We start from the raw sequence: 17,789 nt of genomic DNA, 5'->3' as shown, positions 1-17,789 counted from the left end.
GCAGGTAGGGTGTTTTCCTTGCATGCAGTCGACCTGGGTTCGATTCCCAGGTTCCTCGGAGCACCACCAGGAGTAATTCCTGAGTGTATGAGCCGGAATTAACCCCTGTGCATCGCTAGGTGTGACCCCCCAAAAAAGAAAAAAGTTGAATATACTTAATCTATTTTATTCTAGAGACATTTTAGATCCATTCTGTTTTAACATTGCTGATCAAAAGGCTGTGACACTCAATTATTGAAATGCATCTGTATACGTGTTATATGATTCTTAGCCTATGAGTTTTTTCTTTCTCATGACTGTTATGTTTCAATATTCACTGAAACATACAATGCACCACCTAATGTTCTAGAGAGTTGGCATATTAAGGTGACTGTCACTTCCTGAACATTCCTGTTACTCTCTGTGGAGCATCGTTTGACTTCTTTTATTTCTAATTTTGAGATGTTAATGGTGGCTGTGGATCATAAAGGTAATGCAAGACAAATTGGACAATTTTTAATTTTATGCCATGCTAAATGAATTTAATGTGCATTTAATTTAAAATATGAAACATTTCATAACAAATATTTCCAGTGACACCAAACTCTAGAATAAAAAGTGAGAGCTCAGATCTGGAAGCACAGAACAGTAGGCAATGCTTTTGCCTTGTCCAAGGCCATCTCTGGTTTGTTCCCTGTAACTCTGGCTCCCCCAAACCCCCAGGAGGTATCCCTCAGCATACAGCCACGAGTAGTTGCTGGGTATTGTCACTTGTAGCCAAAGTTCAAACAAACAAAAAAGTGAAAAATGTCAATCTCAGTTCTCATTGTTTACTGTGCATTTGATATTTTAAAGTGTATTCATATATCCGTGCAAACACATTTAGTTTTGCTGTTGCTGCAAATTTTAGTGTCATTATTTTATAAGATGGACGCATATCAGAGGTACATTTTATATGTATGTACATGTATAGTTGCATATATATCAAACAATTTGCTTTTTCCATTAAGTCATACTGTAAACATTCTTCAATTCATTTCTGAATACTAATCACGCTGTTAACTTAAAATTTTATTTAATTTTAGGCACCATGACTTGCAGTACTGTTTGTGATAGGATTTTATGCATAAAACATACCCGCACCACACCCTCTGTCAGAGTACCTGTCTCCCTCGCCTTGTCCCAGAGTCACTCACTCCCTTGCCCTTCGAACCTTCACTTTGGCAAGCTTCCTACTAAACAGTTGTCAGTTTCTGTTGCCATTGGATATTTGTTTTTCTCTCACTGTATTTCTTTATATCCCACACATGAGGGAGATCATTCTGCATCTGTCTCTCGACTTCTAACTTCACTCAGCATACTGCTTCATCCACATAGCAACAAATTGCATAATTCCATCTTTTCTTACTGTTAGGCTGCCAGAAACCAGACCGCACTCCACTGTGTGGAGTGAGAAAGCTTTATTAGAAAAGGCTGCTGGGTGGATACCCTGAGAGTAGAATGCTGCATTGAAAAGGATAGGCTGCTTTCTTCATATCGGAATAATATGCTGTGTGTATAGGTCATTGGGGAAGGGGGTTTTCTTGCTTAATCAGACCAAGAGCCAGATGTTTACATTTAACTAGGGTAACATTCTTAGGAATGTTTGGACCCCTTTGTTCTCCAGAAACATGCTTTTCTTAGCTTCCAACATTTGACTTGATGTCCAAGCACCCCTATATCTTGTCCACCAGATATCCAAGCAGTATGGGTTTTACATTTCTGCCTTATACTTACAGTTAACTGTATAAATGTACCATAGTTTATGTGTAAACACACACACAAAAAAAGAGATGAAGATCCTCGGATGGCTGCTGCTGCTGGACACCTGTGTGCTTTCTGTAGCCCTGAGCTGCCTCCCCGCCTCCCCACCTCCCCAGGGCCCCCGAACAGAGACACAGAGAGACTGGGAGACAGGGAGGCTGGGGACCACAGTCAGATGGTGAAAATGGCCCGTTTAATGCAGAATTGAGCATCTGAAGCGGGGTTGAGGTAAGCACAGATGTGGTTGTCATTTACAAAGATAAATATTTGGCAGAGGAAATTCTTTTGGGGAGATCAATTCAAGGAGACACTGTCTCCCAGGAACAACTGCATTGCTTTTGTTTCCCTCTAATTGTACAAGTTATTGATACTTGCAGTTGTTTGGATAAACACAGTAAGAGACAGAGATCCCAACACTTAGTTCTCTGTGCTGAGAGCAAACAAGGCTTTAAACACTTGGTTGTCTGGGCTCTGAGGGCAAGCAAGGCTTTTACCATAAATCCCAGACTAAGTCCTCAGGCCAGTTCAGCTAGTCCTTCCCCAGGGGGGTCCTATCTCTAAAGTTGTAACAGTTTGCATGAAAACCATGCATTTATGCTTTCTAGAATGTCCCATTTTACTGCCGGGTAGTTTTGCCACTCGCCCCGGGTCTATCCCAGTCCCACAGCGGGACCTCCCCTTTGGGGTATCAGGAACTACAGGAACTGAAGCCTGAGTCAAGTAGTTATGACCAAGTAACTATGCCCAGGAGCAGATATATTTCAGAGTCAGTCAACTCCCAAATATTAGGAGCATAGCAGTAATGGTCTGTGTTTAAACAAAGAACATTGCTCTATGGTAATGTATAAAAAGGCTATAAGGGAAACAGAAAAACAAGTACAAATATACAGCACTTTAAATACAAAGCAGTATCAATACAAGTTCAGAATTACCAGAAAGTTTTGTTTTACAAGCAATCGAGATTGACATGGGGGACTGTGATAATGTGAGGTAAAATACATGGGAAAGATTACAGATAAACTTTAATTAAATTAGCGATGCTAGCAAGGATAATTTAAATTCCTCTAGGAGGAGGAAAGGAGACAATTCACTGATAAAGCCTTAAGCACTTAGGGTTAATATCCAACAATTTCTTAATCCAGTCATTTGTTCTTGGATTCTTGGCTTTTGTTTTCAGATTTTGGTTACTATGAATAGTACTACAATGAACAAAGGAATGCAAATGGCTTTACTAAGTAGAGTGTTTGGGCCATCCTGATAGATGCAGCTTTGTGGAATTGCTGGATCATATGAAAGCTCTATTCCTAGTTCTTTTTTTTTCCCAGAAGTATCCATATTATTGTTTTCCAAAAAACTAAACTAGTTGGCATTCCCACCAACAGTGGATAAAACTTCCCTTCCCCATGTCCTTACACCACAAATTGTTTCTGTTCTGTGTGATATGTAGCAGTGTCATTGATGTGAGATATCTCATTAGTGTTTTGACTTCCATTTACTTGATGGAAAATTATATTGAGTATATTTTCATATTCTCTTTGGCCTTCTTTTTCTTCTTTGAGCAAGTTTTAATTCCTCTCTTCTCCACTTTTTGATGGGATTTTTGTTTCTTTTATTTATTAACTTCTACCAGTGCTTTATGTACCTTGATTATTCACCTTCATCAGATCAAAGGCGAGCAAATACCTTTATCCAGTCTGTCTGTCGGGTGTCATTTTTACATAATTTCTTTCTCATCAAATTTCTTAGTTTTATGTAGTTCTCTTTTTTTAATCTTTGCTTCTGTTTGCATTGAATCATTGACTATACCTCTAGATTCTATGTTATAAAGTTTTCTACATATATTTTAAATATATGATTTATGGATTCAGATCTGATATCAACATCTTTAATACATTTTTATTTGACATTTTTGCAAGATGTTATAAAGGGGTATGTGTTGATTTTTTTTTTGCATGTAACTAACCTATTTTCTCAGTATCATTTGTTAAACAGGGATCCTATGCTTCCCCTCTTACTTTTTCCCCTTTATTTAAGATTAACTGTCTATATGTTTGAAGATCTGTTCAGTAGATGTTGGTTTATTTTCCAAGTGTTTGAACCCCACACATTTCTGTATATGATTAATTTATATTTAAAAGCCCCATGATCAGAAAGAATAATTGGTATGATTTCTACCTTCTTGATTTTGCGGAGGTATGCTCTGTGACCCAGTGTGTGGACTGTCTTAGAGAATGTCTCATGAACAGTGGAAGTGAATGTGCCAAACACTTTGGGGACAAGTGCTTATACATAAATACTTGTCTTTTAGGCTCATGTCTTCCATTTCTTCCTTCAAGGCTCACTTACTAAGTTTTTGCCTAGAGGGCCTATTCAGTGGTAAAAGAGTTGAAGTCTTCCTTCATGTCTCTTTGCAGTTATTTTTAATATTTGATGGGTCATCATTAGGGACATAGACATTGAGTAATGAGAGTTCTTATTGATGAGATGATTCCTTAATCATTAATGGATATCCCTGTCTATTATGACCTTATTTAATCTGAATTTTATGTTACTTGGTATGGCAATCTAGTCTCTTTTTTGAACAGTTAATTTTCTTTATTTTTCATAATCTTTAATGAAAAAATCAAATATTTTCCTGGAAATTTATCCTAAAATATGTTTTTATTTTATTTATTTATTTATTTAAATTTTTTAATTAGTGATTCACCATGAGGTTACAGTAACAGATTTACACATTTTCATACTTGTGTTTCCCTCATACAATGTTCGAGCAACCCTCCCTCCACCAGTGTCCATTCTCCACCACCAGTGAACCCAGTATCCCTCCCATCCCCCAATCACATCCTCCCTCCCCCTACCCCACCCCATCCCCGCCTCTGCGGCAGGGCATTCCCTTTGGTTCTCTCTCTCCTTTTGGGTGTTGTGGTATGTAATAGAGGTACTGAGTGGCCATCATGTTCAATCTATAGTCTACTTTCAGCCTGCATCTCCCATCCCGAGTGGGTCTTCCAACCACAGCTAATTTGATGTTCTCTTCTCTATCTGAACTGCCCTTACCCCAGCATGTGAGGCCAGCTTTCAAGCCATGGAGCCAACAACCTCGTACTTATTTCTAATATTCTTAGGTGTAAGTCTCCTACTCTGTTATTCTATATTCCACAGATGAGTGCAATCTTTCTATGTCTGTCTCTCTCTTTCTGACTCATTTCACTTAGCATGACACTTTCCATGTTGATCCACTTATATGCAAAATTCATGACTTCATGTTTTCTAACAGCGGCATAGTATTCCATTGTATAGATGTACCAAAGTTTCTTTAACCAGTCATCTGTTCTCGGACACTTGGGTTTTTTCCAGGTTTTGGCTATAGTATACAAGCTGAAATGAACATAGAAGTGCAAATGGCATTTTGACTATATTTTTTGCTTCTTGGGGATATATTCCCAGCAGTGGTATGGCTGGGTCAAATGGGAGCTCGATTTCTAATTTTCTGAGGAGCATCCATATTGTTTTCCAGAAGGGCTGAACAAGTCGACATTCCCACCAACAGTGTAGAAGGGTCCATTTCTCCCCACAACCACGCCAACACAGGTTGTTTTTGTTCTATTTGATGTGTGCCATTCTCTGTGGTGTGAGGTGGTATGTCATAGATGTTTTGATCTGCATCTCCCTGATGATTACTGATGAAGAGCATTTTTTCATATGCCTTTTGGCCATCCATATCTCTTCTTTGGGAAAGTTTCTATTCATTTCTTCGCCCCATTTTATGATGGTGTTGGATGTTTTCTTCTTGTAGAGTTCAACCAGTGCTTTATATACCCTTGATATCAACAGCTTATCAGATGGGTATTGGGGGAATATCCTTTCCCATTTTGTAGATTGCATTTGTGTTCTGGTCACTGTATCTTTTGCGGTGCAGAAGCTTTTTAGTTTAATGTAGTCCCATTTGTTTATCTCTGTTTTCATTTGGTTCATCAGTTGTGTGTCATCTTTGAAGATATCTTTAGTTTAATATCATGGAGGGTTTTGCGGACTTTGTCTTCAATGTACCTTATGGATTTTGGACTGATGTTGAGGTCTTTAATCCATTTTGATCTGACTTTTGTGCACGGTGTCAGGTCGAGATCTAAGCCCATTCTTTTGCATGTGGTTGCACAGTTGTGCCAGCACCATTTGTTAAAGAGGCTTTCTTTGCTCCACTTCACATTTTTTGCTCCTTTATCAAAGATTAGATGATCGTACATTTGGGGTTGTGTGTAGGGATATTCCACCTTGTTCCATTGGTCTGCAGCTCTGCCTTTGTTCCAGTACCATGCTGTTTTAATTGTTACCGCTTTGTAGTAAAATTTAAGGTTGGGGAGGGTGATGCCTCCCATCATCATTTTCCCGAGATTTGTTTTAGCTATCCGTGGGCGTTTGTTGTTCCATATGAATTTCAGGATTGCTGGATCCATTTCATTGAAGAATTTCATGGGTATCTTTATAGGGATCGCATTGAATCTGTATAATGCTTTGGGGAGTATTGCCATTTTGACAATGTTGAGACTCTCTATCCATTAGCAGGGGATATGTTTCCATTTCCTCATGTCCTCTTTTATTTCATGGAGTAGTGTTTTCTAGTTTTCCTTGTAGAGGTCTTTTACTTCCTTGGTTAAGCTGATTCCGAGGTACTTGATTTATTTTCTGGGGCACCATTGTGAATGGGATTGCTTTTTTGATGTCCCTTTCCTTTGTCTCATTGTTTGCATATAGGAAGGCCATGGATTTTGGGGTATTGATTTTATAGCCTGAAACTTTACTGTACAAGCCTATTTTTTCTAAGAGTTTCTTAGTAGAGGTTTTAGGCTTCTCTAGATATATCATCATATCATCTTTGAATAGTGAGAGTTTGATTTCTTCCTTTCCAATCTGGATGCCCTTTAATGTCTTTTTCTTCCCTAACAGCTATTGCAAGTACTTCCAGTACTGTGTTGAATAGAAGTGGTGAGAATGCTCATCCTTGTCTTGTTCCTGATCTTAGAGAAAAAGTCCTTAGTTTTTTCCCGTTGAGGATAATGCTTGCCATGTGTCTGTAGTAGTTGGCACTGACTATCTTGAGAAAAGTTCCTCCAAAACCCATTTTGGTGAGAGTTTTCATCATGAGCATATGGTTTATCTTGTCAAATGCTTTCTATGCATCTATTAATATGATCATATGGTTTTTATCTTTACTTTTGTTGATATGATGGATTATGTTGATTGATTTCTGAATGTTAAACCATCCTTGCATCCCCGGGATGAATCCCACTTGGTCATGGTGTATGATCTTTTTGTGAGTTGTTGGATTCTATTTGCTAAAATTTTGTTGAGGATCTTCGCATCGGTGTTTATCCAGGATATTGGCCTGTAATTTTCTTTGTTAGTCGTGGCTTTGCTTGCTTTTGGTATTAGGGAGATGTGTGCTTCATAGAAACTCTTTGGGAGAGTTTCTGTTTCTGCAATTTCCTGGAAAAGCTTGAGGAGAACTGGCAACAGGTCCTATTTAAGTGTTTAGAAGATTTTTGCCAGTGAATCCATCTGGACCTGGGCTTTTGTTTTTGGGGAGATTTTTGATTGCAGTTTCAATTTCCTTGATATTAATGGGTCTATTCAAGTATTTTGGGTCTTCTTTGTTCAGTCTTGGGAGATTATAGAAATCAAGGAATTCATCCATTTCTTTAGGTTCTCTTGTTTCGTGGCGTACAGCACTTCAAAGTAGTCTCTGATGATCTTTTGAATCTCATTGGTTTCTGTTGTCATGTCCCCCTTTTCATTTCTGATTTGGTTTATTAGGGTTCTCTCTCTTTCTTTGTGAATCTTGCTAGCGGTTTATCAATCTTGTTTATTTTCTCAAAGAACCAACTCTTTGTTTCATGAATCTTTCAGATTGTTTTTCGGGTTTCCATATTATTAATTTCTGCTCTAAGTTTTATTATTTCTTTCCTTTGGTCTGGTTTGGGTTCTTTTTTTCTGGTCCTTTTCTAAGATCTTGAGCTGTGAAGTCAAGCTATCTATGTAGGCCCTTTCTTCCTTCCTGAGGAATGCTTGCAGAGACATAAATTTTCCCCTTAACACAGCTTTAGCTGCGTCCCATAGGTTTTGGTAGCTTGTGTCTTCATTATCACTTGTTTCCAGGTATCTTTTGATTTCTTCCTTGATTTCCCTCCTGATCCACTCATTGTTCAACACTGAGTTGTTTAATTTCCAGGTGTTTGATTTGGTTCTTCGTGTCTGTGTGTGGTTAGCTTCTATCTTCAGTGCATCATGGTCTGAAAAGATAGTTGATACAATTTCTATCTTCCTGATTGTATTGAGGTATGTTTTGTGGCCCAGTACATGGTCTATTTTGGAAAATGTTCCATGTGCACTGGAAAAGAATGTGTGTTCTTTCTTTTGGGGGTATAAAGCCCCATATAGGTCTATTAGGCCTCTCTCTTCCATTTCTTCTTTCAGAGTCAGTGTTTCCTTGCTAAGTTGTGTTCTTGTCGATCTATCCAGAGGTGATAAGGCGGTATTGGAGTCTCCGATTTCTATTCTGTTGTTAGTGCTGTCCTCTTTAAAGTCTGTTAGGAGTTGTTTTAAGTATTTAGCTGGTCATTCATTTGGTGTGTATACATTTAAGAGTGTGATTTCCTCCTGTTGTACATATCCCTTGATAAATGGAATATGACATTCACTATCCCTTCTAATCTTTTTCAACCTGAAATCTATGTTTTTGGATACTAGGATGGCCACTTAAGCTTTTTTGATGGAGTAGTTTGCTTGTAGGATTGTTTTCCATCCTTTGACTTTGAGACTGTGTTTGCCCTGATGTTCAGGTGTGTTTTTTGCAGGCAGCAGAATGTTGGATTTAATTTCCTGATCCATTTTGCCACTCTGTCTCTTGATATGTGCATTTAGGCCGTTGACATTGAGAGAGATTATTGTGATGGGGTTTTGTGTCATCTTTCTGTGGGGTTTGTTGTTCTTATGGGGTTCTTCCTTGTGTTACAATAGCCCCTTTACACTTTCTTTTAAGTTTGGTTTTGAGTCTATGAAGTTCATGACCTGTTGTTTATCCGAGAAATAGTGTATGGTTCCTCGAGTTTGAGTGAGAGTTTAGCCGGATAAAGTATTCTTGGTGACGCATTTATTTCACTGAGTTTTTTCACTATGTTCCACCATTGTCTTCGGGCTTGGAGAGTTTCCTCTGATAGGTCTGCTGTAAATCTGAGGGGTGCTCCTTTGTATGTGATTTCCTTCTTTGACCTTGCTGCTTACAGAATTTTGTCTCTATCCACAACATCCATCATTCTGACTATGATATGCCTTGGAGTCTTTTTATTCGGGTCTCTTTTTGCTGGTACTCTTTGGACTCCTTGGATCTGGATGCCTGTCTTCTCCAGCTTTGGGAATTTCTTAGTAATGATGTCTTTGACTGTGTTTTTTTCATTGGGATTACTTCCCTGTGCTTCTGGTACTCTAATGATTCTTATGTTGTTCCTCTTGAAGTCATCCCCAAGGACTCTGATTTGCTCTATAGCCATTTTGAGATCTTTTGCTATTACTTGTTGTTGTCTGTAAGCTTTCTGCAGCTCATCTTCAAGCTCACTGATTCTGTTCGGCTGTAACCATTGTACTGTTGAGGGCATCTACTGAGATTTTTAATTCATCTACCGATTCCTTTATTTGTGTGACTTCTGTTTGTAACTTTGAAATTTCTAAACTCATTTCTTCCTGCATTTTTTTGGTGGACCATTCCTATGCGTCATTCATATCCTCCCTTAATTTGTTGGATGTCAGTTCCATGGTTGCTTGGAGTACGTCGACTCTCAAGATTTCCTCTTTGAATTCTTTATCTGTGAGGTCATAGATGTGAGTAGCCCCTGTTGAGGTCTGGAATCTTTTCTTCTCCCTCTTTTCGTGGAGGGGATTTTTGCTGTTTCTTCATATTCTTATGGAAGTATAGAGGTGGAAACTTGTAATTGCCTGTTCCTATTCCCTCTTCCCATGGGAGGAGGGTGCTCTGGTTGTGCTGTTGCTGATGGCAGCCTTGTTCCTATTCTAGAGTTCTTCCTTACTCTCAGTGCTCTTCCTGATTGTTGTGGGGCCTCTAGTGAAGGCTTAAGGCTATATTCTCTTTACGAAGGTTTTGCCCATCTTCTATTATTCGCTGTTAGTTTTTATGAAGTTAGAATAAGCTAATGAGCTATTTGGTATAGAGTGATTTAGATGGCTAGAGTGATTTTCAAAGAAACAGACTATACCTATTATGCTGAAGCAAAAAATAACTGTGGCCATGTTAGTGGCCTCTGATTCGCCTGGAGGCCACGGTCCTTTTGAGACCATGCCCTCTGATATGCAGGCCAAGCCCCCAGTATCCTCTTGGGATTACCTGGAGACAGGGGCGGTATTAGGGAGCCAGGCCAGGAGGCGCGGTGACAGGAGACGGGCTTGGGCCACTGCTGCGAGATGCAGGCCCCACCAGCCGGGTGGGAACCAGCTGGGGTCTGCCAATCTGGTCATTTTTAAAGAAACTGTTTGCATGCAGGATTGTTTTCTGGCCTTTGATTTTGAGCCTATGTTTACCCCTGACTCTGTCGTTATATCTCTTATAGGTAACAGAAAGTTGACTTCAGATTGATCCACCCTGACACTCTGTGTCTGTTGATGGGTGAGTTCAATCCATTGACACTGAGATTATTGAGATCACATATTTTTTTCTGTTATTTTATAAAAGTTATGTGTGTTGAGTTTTAGATGTATAGTATTCTAGCATCAATCTCACCATCAGTGTTAACTTTCTTCACCAGTGTTTCACAGTTTTTCCCCTCCCTTGAAGCCTTAACCTTGACAAGAACTTTTTAAAATTTGGTTTTTATGATTTAGATCTCAGTAATGTGGAGGAGTAGCTAAATATTCAAATCTCCATGCTGTACTTATTAGAGAAACTCCTTTAATGCTTCTTAATTTTTAATTTTAATTTTTTAAATTTTTTTTTGGTTTTTGTTTCATGGAGTTTCTAAGTTTGTTGCTTGTCTTCAAAATTTTATAGCATTTCTTCAAATCTGAATAACATCTTAGCTGGATAATATCACACTAATATTAATCACTGAAAATTGTATGTTTTTGATATCAAGATTAGTACACACTTACTATTCTACTCTAATTTTTCAGAATTATTTTGGCTATACATTTATAGTTTATATTCCAGATGGACTTTAGAATTTAACTTGACAAGTTCTATCAAAAAAAATCCTTGAGATTTTGTTTGAGGTTGTGCTAAATTTTAGATGAATTTGGAAGAGTTGACATATTTAAAGTATTGAAGCTTGGACCTTTGAAGTTTACTGTGACTTACATTTGGTGTGAAGTGGGGAGTTATGCTATATCTGTAGTGTGGTATGCGTGTTTGTGTGTGTATGTGTGTGTGGTGATAGAAGAAAAACATGAATGATAAATATAAAGATACACTGAATAGTGAATCTATGTTTTTTATGTCTCTAAGATTTTGATTGACTTCTAATTTAAAATGAAAAGTATAGTATTTTCTAGAAATTAATATTAAAATGTTTAAGAAGATGTGGGGAGGAGCTCGGAATACTCAACATTTCAATCAGATTCCAAATATTTTAAAGAATTAGCTTAATTAGCCCCGTTTTCTTGGTTTCCCAAGCTCTAGTCTTAGCCCCGTTTTCTATGTTCAGTGGTTTCAATCAACAGAGATGCTGCTTTGATATTTTTGCCTGCTCTGATTATTTGATTTTAAATGTAATTCAGAGTCGATAATAATGAGTAGTTGTTAGTTTGTGTCCTTCATTTAAGATTCTACTCCAATGGTGTTTCCAAACATTTAAAAACTTTCCTGTTATAAGAAGCCTCAAATTTACCATCTCTAAAATTATGTACCTGATGCAGAAGATGTTGGTGGGAACAGAAGATGGATCATTATGCATTATGTGGAGGGCTTGATCCACTGGAGCTTGGATTAAAAAAAAAATCTTGAACAGGTGACTACCAAGTGCTCTGGTCCCTGTCATGATTTGATTCTATTATAATATGTGATCAGTATTGCCTTTCTTTACCCCAGTTTTATAATTCATAGTATATTTTGAGCAAACATCAAAAAAGACTAAGAAAATCTGTATTAAATATTCTTATTTATTATTTTATCCTTTACTCTTGAACTAAACTGTAATCCTTAATCCTACCCCAACCTATGAAATCCTACCCCAACTTAATCCTACCCTATGAATGATGACCCAAAAAGCAAAAAAAAAAAAAAGAAATTTCTTTTCTTTCCTTCCTTATTTTCCCCCTCCTTTCCCCTCCTCTAGTCTCCCTTCCCTTTCCCTTATTTCTCTCCTTCATTATTGAGAATTATTTCCAATGAAGTTCACTCAGCAATTGAAATGTATGTACAGTGAAAAGTTGCAATTGTTATAGATGTGCGTAAAGAGAGGTGAATTTAAAGAATAGAGAGATAGTTACAGTGATTAGGGCACTAACTTTGCATACAGCAGACCAGATGCAATCCCCAGTACCCCATACGGTACCCTGAGCCTTGCCAGGAGTGTTTTCTGAGTGCAAAGCTAGGAGTAGGCCCTGAGCACCTCTATGTGTGACGACAGTCCCTCCAATAAAAAATAAAGAGGTGAATTAAATAACCAGAAAGATATTTACATAGGAATGATTGTTCAATATTTTGTACAAACTTTTACCTGGCAGGATAAATAAAGAATTAAAAGAAAATAATGTGAATTGGACGGATTGGTCTCATTAGTCTATAAAATGGTGTGAGTAGCTGAGTAGAAGTAAAAGTGAGACGAATAGAAAGCCTAGGGCCATAGATAAGTAGAAGTTTCATGAAGTAGACTTTGTATTTAGAACCAGGTTATGTGTAAGTCACTTTTTTTTCTTTTTCTGTTTCATAAAATATCACAGTAACACTTTGGAAGGGTTTTAAATGTGTTTTTTTCCTCTTGGTTAATTAGTGAATGTAATTCTGGAACAAGTTAAAGTCATAACAAATATGAATTACAGTTTGGAGAAAAATAACTAAAAGATGGTAATTTCATTTTGTAAAATTTTAGCATCTATATTTCTGGAATTTTTCAACTAAGAGCTATTCCATAACTAGATTTAAATTATTGTTGCTATAGAATCAACCTCTAAAGATGTGTTTGTTAGAATCAGATGATAGGTTATGATGCAAAAACATACTTACATTGTAATCAGTTTGTTCAAAAACTGTCACAAAAATTAAAGAGAATGATTATCAGGTTTTCCAGATTTATATAAAGTAACTCCAAATTTAGAAAATAATACTGAAAGTGGTATTTAATAAATTACAAACAGAATTACTTAAAATAGACATGGAAAATTTACTGAATAAAATGTATATAGTTTCAATACATTGAATCAACATATAGAAAAGTATGAGGGAGTAGTTAAAAAGCATACACCCATATTTTCTAGTTTATACTAGACCAATTGCTTAGCTGAGTATTTTGCTAATTATAATCAAGTATTCAAGTTTTGGGAAAATGTCTAAAGGATAGTTAATGAGAATAGTTAGACAAGGGCAAGGAGAGCTGGTCCATGGTTGGAAGCTTGCCACAAATGGTGGTGCAAAGGGGAGTTAGGATAGAGAAGGGGGCACTATGGCAATAATAGCTGGAAATGATCACTCTGGACAAGAACTGAGTGCTGAAAAGAGGTAAAGGGACAAACATAATAACCTTTCAGCACCTTTATTGCAAAAAGAAAGTGAGAGTGAGAGAAAGAAAGGTACCTGTCACAGAGGCTGAGAAATATCAAACCCAGTACTCTTATTTTATTTTGTCTATTTTTATTTATTTGTTTTGAATTTATTTAAATTTTTTAAACTTATTAAAAAATTGATTAAGGTTCTGTGATTCACAATACTGTTTATCATGGTTTCCCATGCACTTAATTCCAACACCATACTAATCGCCAGTGTACCAGGATCCACTACTTTTAAAGCAGAAAGGAAACATTACTAAAAATGATCCCTGCTTATAAAAAATTCCTGTTCCACTGGGGAACAAGTGGTAACAAGATTGTCACTCTCTGTTGGATTTGGCCAATGTCTATAGTTAGAAAAACTTAGTATGGGGAAACATATAATCTTTGTAGCATAGCACACTCAGCAAGAAGATGCAGGGTTTCTCAAAGTCTTGGCTGATTGCCTCCTCAAAAATCTACCCTTTATTTTTCCATGTTATTAACTGAATTCAAGTTTTCACATAATAGTGCTTACTCTATGGGCTTCTCTGATTAATTTTGTCAACAGAGATAGAACTAGTGGTTTTACTTACTATTAGAAAGTGGAATATTTTGGTTTGTTATGATTTCTTAGGTAAGTGTGGAGATACTATTTCCAATTATTTATTTGAGCGAAAAATTTTTTAACACTGTCAAACCCAAAAGATAACCTATTCAATGATACCAGCTAGAAACTTTATACTCTTTGATATGAGCGAAACCTATATGTTGCTTCAATTTAGATCTTACATCATTAAATTAAAGCTACTATAAATAGTACTCAAATCAGAAGAGAGTCAACCTATATAACTGTACTGGTATCAGCCATGACTCAGGGTTCCACACTTATTCAACTGAGCAAATTCTGTGACATCAGGATATTGAACTGTATACATAGAAACACATGTGGCTTTCTCTTTAAGTTTGTACATTGACCTGTCAACTTTTTCATAAGAAATAATATTGACACCACAGGATATATTAATAATTGAACAATCTCCACTTTGGTCAGAAAGAAGATGTGTAGAAAAATATGGTTTTTATTATCATCCCTGACTGTGAGTGAAACTGACCAGTGTCTAACGTGGTATTATTGATAAATACAGCTAAAGTCAAGGGCACTTTTCTTACAACTCCTTATGATTAAATTACTCTAATAACTCAGACACAGTGATTCATTTATCCTTCCTGGGAGCTACCTAACAATTATGTTAGGTGCCCCTTTCAAGAGACATCTCCACAGTCACATGATATTATGGTGGTAATTTTTGAAAGGCTTTTCTGGACACTCCTTAGGTTTAAATTGCAACAATTTTCAGATCAGTTAGTGTCTGACTTCCAAAGAAGCAGTACCATCCTGGGGAAACATATGATATTTATAGGGTGAAACGTAGGTTGCAATTGTTACTTACTGCACATAGAACTTACATTTTTCAGGGCCAGAGGTTGACAATGTGACCTACACAATGAGACCTGCCTACCTGCAGGTATGACTGGCTTAGCTTATGTTTTTGGAAGGAATGTCAGAGGAAGTATTTTTTTCTACATGAGGTATTTTTCCTACACCTCTTATGCCATATTTATTCCATGGAACTAGCCAGCAATAAAAATTTATCTAGGAAGCATATAGTAGTCCCAGTATTATGTGTGGAGATTAAAGGACTTCATCTACCATTTAATGTTTCTGATTGATTTCTTGGTTAATTATAGAGATCAATGATTGTGCCATAGTAAACACCATTTCATGACTAAAAGAAAATCTTCAGAGTCATTTAAATTTAAACAGCTTGCTACCCTTTGGGAAACCACCATGAGTGAGGGATGTTTTCTTTTGAAAAAAGCCTAAGGATGACTCTGAAAAACAAGAGATCACTAATGTCCACCCTAGGTCTTAAAGTTAAGAAGATTGCTCTTACTCTGACATAATTAATGTGCTTTTTCCAGTAGCTATACATTCTCATTTTCTTCTGACATCCTCTTCTTGTCCATAGACATTTTCATCTGGATTGTCAGATGGGATGTAAGATGAAGAAAGACATTTACGTAAAATTGGTTGTACAATTTCTTTGACTCAGGTGGGTCTGTCATGAACTCAGGATCAATGTACTTAAACATGTGTCTGTGAACTGAGATGCACATCAACACAATAAGTTGACTGAATGCAATAAGTTGGCTGAGTCAAAATTAAGTTTGAATTCTGTTTACCACCTTCTTACCAAATTGCAACCTAGAGAGTACCTGATAGGCTATCTTGAGATTGTTATAAAGGGAAGAAAATGAAGCACCATGAATGAAGCACCTAAATTGACACGATAGAATAGATCTACTTCAAAATAGATCAGATATGGCCAGAGTGATGTTACATTCATTAGGGCACTCTCCTTGCACTCAGATTACCCAGGTTCAATCCCTGACACCACGTATGGTTCCCCATGCCCTAACAAGAATGAGCCCTGAGCACAGAGCCAGGAGTAAGCCCTGAGCACCGTCAGGTGTGGCCCAGGAACAAACAAAACAAAAGAGAAATAGACCATTTAAAGCCTCAACTCTGTGATACTGATATTATTGAGGAGTTAACCAAGAAAAGATAAACCAGGAGCCAGAACAATGTTAAAGTGAATAGGGCTGCTTGCCTTGCACATGGCTGACTCAGATAGATTTCCAGCACTCCATATGGTCCCTTGAGTCCACCAGGAGTGATTCCTGAGTGCAGAGCCAGGGAAATTAAAAACAAAATACATAGACAAACCATTTGAGGGCATTACCACACTTAGTAGCATTCCTTTACTAATTCCTTTAAAATCATTTGCTTTTACCAAGCATTTGCTTTATTAGCATTTACTTAGCATTGCCTTTTCTAAAGTGTGAGGATCAGGAAAAGATTAGGGAGGGTTTCCAGTGCACTTTTTAAAAGATTATGCTCTTAATGGCCCAACATTAATACAGAAAAGACATGAAATTTTCATTGAATACCTCAGCTCCTGGCCCAATTCTGGGGTGAGCCTTTGAAACAAAAGATTCACCTGTGACAAGGAGAAATGGTTCACAGATAGGGAAACTGAACCCATAACAGATTGCTTACACAGGTCACAAGTATTTAGTTGGGTGGTAATAGATTCATGGCTCACCCCTATTTTACTACAGAGGGAAATAGCTCTAGACATTTTAGGTAGTTCCCTCCAATACAAAACTGAGGAAGGATAGTAGAAAAAAATATGCAACTCCAGGTAAGTCACCCAATTGTTCCTTTTTATCTCAGCAGTGAGATAATTCTAAGTGGTGGGTATTTCTCAATACCTCTTAGAAATCTGTTTCATTTCAGTAGAAAACTAAAAAGAGGAGATCAAATTATGATCTCACCTACAGTAGTGTTGAGAAAATGACTAGGCTAGAAAGTCAGCTAATTAATAAGATAATCAGGTTAATTACCAAACTGAGAGGCAATGTGAATTGTCTATAATAGCAGTTACCAGAAATACTCAGACAAGGCTGAGAATAAGTAATGTTGGATCAACTACAAAGAACACTCAGATTTTTTTTGCTTTTTGTTTTAGCTACAATACGTAACCTGACCTGATTTTTTTTCTTTTATTCACTGGTTTGTTATTAAAATAAAGGAGCTCAGTTGTGCCTACTTTTTTTAAAATTTTATCACCATGTGGAAAGTTACAAAGTTCTCAGGTTTATGTCTCAGTTATACTGTATTCAAACACCATCCCTTCAACAGTGCCCATATTCCACCACCAAGATCCCCGGTATACCCCCCGCCCCCCACCCCAACTGTATAACTGATGAATTTCACTTCATTTTCTCTTCACCTTGATTACATTCCATATTTCAACACAAAACTCACTATTGTTGTGGGAGTTATACCCCCAAACAAGATAGCCCTACTAAGGAAGCATTTGATAATTAGTTTTCCATTAAAAGATTGTATGTTTTCAGATTGTAGAAAAGGTCGCGCGGCCGCATTAGCGCCCGCGCGGCTTGGATGTGTCCCAGTCCTGAATCCTGGAGCCATGTTAGTTGTGGCTCAGTGTCACCAGGGCTCCATCTGGAGAAGGTATTGTGGCTGCACCTCCACCTTCCGGCTCCCCGGTGTTGTTGGCCCCAATTCGGGTCCAGAGCATTTTCCTGGCTGCGTTGCTCACCAGAATGCCTGGCCGCTTCTCTGTTGATTGTGGCAAGATGGCGCCGAGGGTGGGTCGAGGGCGTGACTTCTG

General features: G+C 37.5%; 1 protein-coding gene across 3 annotated transcripts in view; it reads left to right on the top strand.

The window, feature by feature from the left end:
* KCNJ3 (potassium inwardly rectifying channel subfamily J member 3) overlaps nucleotides 1-17,789 on the top strand; it is a 168,219-nt gene that overhangs the window by 102,480 nt on the left and 47,950 nt on the right. Inside the window, exon 3 of one of the 3 annotated variants that reach the window (XM_055145359.1) lies at nucleotides 10,398-10,453. The exons of the other annotated variants lie outside the window; for them this stretch is intronic. Coding sequence (XP_055001334.1) covers nucleotides 10,398-10,423 — 26 coding nt within the window. The 3' untranslated portion in view covers nucleotides 10,424-10,453. The remainder of the gene's footprint in view (nucleotides 1-10,397; nucleotides 10,454-17,789) is intronic. 3 annotated transcript variants of the gene reach the window in all.

This window comes from Sorex araneus, chromosome 1 (assembly GCF_027595985.1).
Source record: "Sorex araneus isolate mSorAra2 chromosome 1, mSorAra2.pri, whole genome shotgun sequence".
NCBI classification, from domain to species: domain Eukaryota; kingdom Metazoa; phylum Chordata; class Mammalia; order Eulipotyphla; family Soricidae; genus Sorex; species Sorex araneus.
This window is presented reverse-complemented; position numbering and strand designations above follow the sequence as displayed.